Source organism: Onthophagus taurus, chromosome 7, assembly GCF_036711975.1.
Source record: "Onthophagus taurus isolate NC chromosome 7, IU_Otau_3.0, whole genome shotgun sequence".
Taxonomy (NCBI): domain Eukaryota; kingdom Metazoa; phylum Arthropoda; class Insecta; order Coleoptera; family Scarabaeidae; genus Onthophagus; species Onthophagus taurus.
This window is the reverse complement of record NC_091972.1, coordinates 40,707,428-40,713,427: the sequence shown is the minus strand read 5'-3', so window position 1 is coordinate 40,713,427 and position 6,000 is coordinate 40,707,428. Positions and strand designations below refer to the sequence as shown.

General features: G+C 39.1%; 1 protein-coding gene across 1 annotated transcript in view; it reads right to left on the bottom strand.

Annotated features, from left to right (window-relative positions):
* Positions 1–3,949: 3,949 nt before the first annotated feature.
* The window catches only part of LOC111419979 (BIR repeat containing ubiquitin-conjugating enzyme), a 39,472-nt gene continuing 37,421 nt past the window's right edge, over positions 3,950–6,000 (bottom strand). The window contains exon 17 of the mRNA XM_023052884.2: positions 3,950–5,015. Coding sequence (XP_022908652.2) covers positions 4,027–5,015 — 989 coding nt within the window. The 3' untranslated portion in view covers positions 3,950–4,026. The remainder of the gene's footprint in view (positions 5,016–6,000) is intronic.

Sequence of the window (6,000 nt, the reverse complement as noted above, 5' to 3'; positions counted from 1 at the left end):
TATTACTTTTTTTAATCAATAATAAATCAATGAATAAACTTTACTTTTTCAAAATCACAATCAAAAACAATCTACTTAGTTCTTAGAATCCAGATGCCTGCATATATCCAACTACATACGTATGGGATTTTAACAGCCATCATGAGATGTGGAACTACTCTAATAATAACAGGAATGGTACGTCTCTTTTTCAGTGGTAAAAGAAACAGGTATCCAGTTCCGCATACCGGGTGTCCTTTAGAAGCGGCTCACCCTCATATTTTTTTTTATTAGTGATATAAGAAAACCATTTGGAATGCATAATCAGGCCGTTAAAACGGATTATTACGACATGAAGTCATTCTTTTGTACTTCCAGTTATACCGGATGTGTGTACTAATTTCCCTATTTTTTTAAATCTAATTTTTTTTCAGTTGGGTATACAGCATAATTTCACATAACTTTTACTTGAAAAAATTTTCACGATCGCTTATAATTTGCTACACTGCTATGCTTTAGTCAGTGGTTCTGTTTTAATAATGGTGTAAATGAACAGTTGTATTAAATTAGTTTTAAAAGAAAAACGCGATCAAACAAATAAGTTTAATTCCGACTAAATCGCAGCTGCACAGACCAAGTACTCGCACTGACTAGCTATGTGAAAACAAGCTTTCAAAAGCAACTAACAATATCTACTATCACTGAATTATTAGCTGTATACGATACCGTGTGGCGACAAAGTCTCATATATAAATTAATGCTAGCTATTTCATTCAGAAGGTCACTCATGTTATCAATGCTATGCTAAGCATCTATCAGATGTTTCCAAGTCATCATGAGCGACAAGATTTGTATCCAAATGAAACTGAACAATGGTCTTCCACAAGGATCGATGCTGACTTCCGTGCTCTTCAATCTCTACGTAGCAGATATGTCCGTATCAACCACATCAAAAAAGTTCGGATACGTAGACGACTTGGTAAAATCTAACATATGACTTAGCTACCCTGGGACAGGGGAGTGGAAGCAACTATAGCGGGTTGGATCCGCAATATGCTAGATACTAGAATAGTTTCTACTTCACTCCACGGTGATACGATACGCTTCAGGCCGGGAGGTGGCTGCCCGCAGGGAGGGGTGTTATCTCCCCTGCTTTGGTCCCTCCTAGTTGACGATCTGATTGCGATAGTCGAAGCCGTTGGTGTGGAAATACAAGCTTATGCTGATGACATTGTCGTTATGGTCAAAGGAACCTCTTTGCCGAGGATATCTAAAGTCCTCCAGGTGACCCTAGATACCATTTGCGCTTGGTGTAAGGGAGAGAACCTCTCAATAAACCAAAAAGACAATTGTTGTGCCCTTTACCAGGAAGCGAAAGTTGGATGGACTAATCCGCCCAACTATCCAAGGTGAAGAAATTCCTTTCTCAAAGGAAGTCAAATATCTAGGAGTAATCCTAGACAAAACCCTGTCATGGAATGGACATTTGCAGGGAGTTTTGCACAAAGCTAGACTATCCTTGTGGACTTGTCGCAGTCTTTGTGGAAAAAATTGGGCTCTTACCCCTGAAAGACTGTACTGGCTCTATGTGACTGTGGTTAGACCTATGATCACATACGGAGCAGCAGCCTGGTATAGGAAAGTCCGACAGACTTAAGTTATCAGTAAACTTTCACGAATTCAACGAGTAGCTAGATTGGCAATCTCTGGTGCGATAGGCACAACGCCAACTCTAGCAATGGAGGTTCTGCTTGGCCTATCTCCTCTGCATTTGGATATAGAGAAAGTGGCTAAAACAACCATTTACAGATTTAAGCAATATGCTCAAAACTGTTCCGACATGTCCTACCAATGGGCTGCGGAAGACATTATAAGCACTGATACTGTGCTATCAATGCCGTCAGATTTGGCGGTATCACTATCAGTGATTAATGCTCGATACCAGATTGTACTGCCTGAGCGGCAGTCCTGGATCGAAAATGAAAATTCTCTGGTTCGGGCAGACATTTGCTTGTACACAGATGGATCAAAAACGCCTGAAGGGGTAGGAGCAGGAGTATACTGCCAGACACCTCGAATTAAGCAAGCCTACAGCCTGGATACGTACTGTACTGTATTCCAGGCGGAAGTATTTGCTATTGACATGGGTGCTAAAATCCTTCTTGAAAGAGGGGTGAAGAACATGACAGTACGAATTTTCTCAGACAGTCAAGCCGCTCTCCAGGCGCTGCAAGCCGTGAAAACGGTGTCGGCTCTGGTTAATGATTGTAAGAAAACATTAAACACACCGAGTTGTGATAACAGAGTCTCTCTGATCTGGGTCCCGGATCACTCTGGGGTTGCTGGCAATGAAGCGGCAGATAAGCTAGCACGAGATGGCAGCGCTGAAGCGTTTGTGGGACCGCAACCAGCAGTTGGTGTATCATTTGCGATGGCCAAATATAGGATTGGACTGTGGGCTGAAGAGAGACTTCGCCTACTGTGGACCAGTTCTCCTGGAATGAGACATGCTAAGGTGTTTATTAACATCGCCACTGTCAAACCCGGGAACATTTTAGGACTTGCCCGTAGTAGCATAAAAGTTCTAATGGGTGTTTTTACTGGGCACTGCCGATTAAAAGCACACCTCAACTTGTTGGGTTTAGCCGACGATGTTGAATGCCGACTATGTGCGGAGGAAGCAGAGACGGTTGAGCATGTTTTATGCCACTGCCCTGCCGTTAACCGTATCAGATTCTCGATTTTTGGGTCGCAGTTTATCTCCTCAAAAGATCTGAATGACCTTTCGCCGAGCAAGGTATTAATGTTCGTTAAGAGCATTGGACTGCACGGTGAAATTTGATAACGATATCTATCGGGGTACAATAGATCCTTAGGGTCGCGGTGCAAGGTTGGTTGGTCCGCCTACCCGATATGTATTCTATGTAATGTAATGTAATGTAGCTACCCTGGGAAGATATTTCCGCAACTGCCTAATACCTCGAAGACGGAAGTATCGTGCTTCCACTTAAACAACCAAAATACCTAGGTGTCACTGTCGGCGGAACTCTAAGCTTTCAAAAATATCTTACAAAGACAACTTAGAATCGGAAATAACATCCTGCAAAGGCTGAGCGGCACCGCACTTCAAATCGAAAATAACTTCAACATTAACAATTGAGCGCTGCAGAGAAGACTGCGGCGCCTGTCAATCGAAGAGTATGCCATGAATTACAAGCAAGTCAGAGGGTTTCGATCAACCAAGATGAATTTGGGAAATGTACCGATTTACTCTCTCCAGATGGGGAAACATATCCTTACTAAATTGCGACTGTGGCGCTGAAAGATAAACTTTTAAAGACCTGATGGAGCGTATTTACATATTTGTACTTTCGATGTTTGTTTGTAGGGCTTCTTATTTATTATTCAGCTATTTGAACTCCCAAAGAGATATCACAAGAAAGTGAGAATTAAAATAAATAAATAAAACAACATTTTGAAAACGAAAATATTACTTTTTTTTAATCACATCTGAATGATAAATCAGTGAACAAACTTTACTTTTACAAAATCACAATCTAAAACAATCTAGTTTATATATTTATATATCGACACGTTTCACAATAAGTATAAAATTGTCTGGATTCCGCAAGTTAAGTTTTGCTGAAAAACGACAAAGTCTCTGTACAAGTTTTGGTCGCGATACGCAACAATCCAAATGAAAAAGCATTCAATATTGTTATTCAACGAAAAAGGATAACATTCATCAAATTTGAGAAAAGCTATAAAGAAAAAGAGAAGTACACGTAAAGTGAGCGATCACAACATTTGGTGTTTTGTTTTAAATATTATTACAAAATAACTGGCATAACTAATGACTGTATAAACAACCATAAATAAATAAATACGTAATAAGGAAAAAGGCGCGATTAACTTTTAACAGATATGCTAAGAAAAATCAAACGTAAATAAGGCGGAATAACTAGTAAATAAAAAAAATGGAAATTTTTTTATTTAACATATAGTTAAAAAACTATTAAAATAAATGCAGTTGTAATAAAATTTATATCACTCGCACATATCGTTCACCATCTTTTCCATGTCTATGTCGTTATCGATATCCTGATGTTCATTTGTTGTACATCCGTTCACATTCTTTTCCACTTCCATTGTCGTATTAGCGGCGGTATTGTTTCCACTGGCAATACTGGCTGGAGGAGTCAATTTTAATAATTTTTCTTTTAATTGTTGATAAACTTTTTTGAAATTTTCTATACTAGAAAATGATGATCGTTTATTCGTCGACCTACTCGTCCGTTTTTCACTAATATCAGTTTCTAAATCCTTAATCCAATTCTCAACCTGTTCCATGATTTCTTCGCGTTTCAAATAAAAGTGTGTGTTTATTATATCTTTAAAGCACGGACACGGATTAACGATTTGCTCCAACATTGCCCACCTCACTGTCGCCTGGCATACGTTTGCATTGTACTCTTTCGAACTTTGCGTTCCCGACGGTGTTCCCCTGGACCGTTCATAACCGGGTTCGTTGAAATACGGTTCAGGTACTAAAATTAAACTTTGAATCGATACTAACACTTGCAAAAAGCTCGACGTTTGCGGATTCCACTTTTCTTCGGGCCTACCGTGCCATGTATTCAAAACGGAGAGGCAAACTTTACCGTCATTGTACAAATTCGGGTTAAATCGAACGGTGTGGTGACCGGTCGTTTCTAAATTGATCATCATCGGGGCTTGAGGATAATCCGGTGGAAAGAATACGTCTAATTCAAAGCAACCGTTCGCGTACGGCGTTTCCGCCGGCCCAGTTATTAACACTTTCATTATATCTAAACGGTCGGTATCGCAACGTACGAATACTGAACTGCTACAACTTAAAGGTAGACTAGTCACTAAGGTTACTGTCTCTTGAGCTAATCGCTTTACTCTCGCTGGACTTGATTGATCGCCGGCGGATCGAGCATTATTCTCGAAATGATGTGATATAACGAATTTGTAACCACCTTCTGGAAGTTCTTGAATCATTTCGTAAGTATCTAAATAAAAAAAATTTATTATGTAATATTTTAAGCCATAACAAATAATTTAATTATTAACAAAGTTGAATATCGCTCTTTGTGCTAAATATAAATAAATTTTCTCAATCCAGAGAAGTATAAAAAAAATCTTATCACTGATTGAATTGGTGAAAAAATTACAAAATTCATGATTCGACAGCAAGTGAACCAAGAACGACAGGAATGCATATAGATACAAACTGAAGAATTGGCAACCTTTTTTAATATCTGGTTTATTAATGTCCATGGTCCAACAGAAAACAAGGATAAACTAATTAAGAATGAATTTTACAATCAACTTGAAGCAACTTATGATTCGTTACGATAAAACGATACCAACATCATATTAGGAGACTTCAACGAGGTCGGGAAGGAGGAGACGCATAGAGGAAGGGCAACTGGAGGGTACAGTCTTCGCGACAACAATGACCAACGTCTGATCGACTTCGCTTGCAGTAGGAATATCGTGGTACGCTCAACGTGCATCCACAACAGTACTTGAGCGTTACCCAAAGAATAAACCTTTAACCAAATATATGTGTTGAAATAGACTATGTTCTTGTAGACAAAAGGGCAGCCTCCAGCATGATGGATGTAAAAACCTACAGAGGTGCTGACTGCGACTTTGACTAACTCTGGGCACTTGTAAAAAGAAGAAAGGAAATATCTCTATGAGGAACTGAGTAAGAATGATGAAGATTTTAAAACCAGCATCCGAAAACAGCTTACGCCCTAGTTAACAGCATTACGTGCCTAATATACAAAAAGTCTTACAAAGTTTTTTTAAATAGACATATAACAGTATTAATAGAACGATACTGTACAATTATTGGAAATACCTGCGAAACTAGTCCGATTAACAAGGCTTACAATGACGAACTTGATCTTCCAAGTGAGGATCCAGATTTTACACCGAGCTTCTAAACGCTCTCCAAGATGAAGCAGAGAGATGATCTTGCACCTA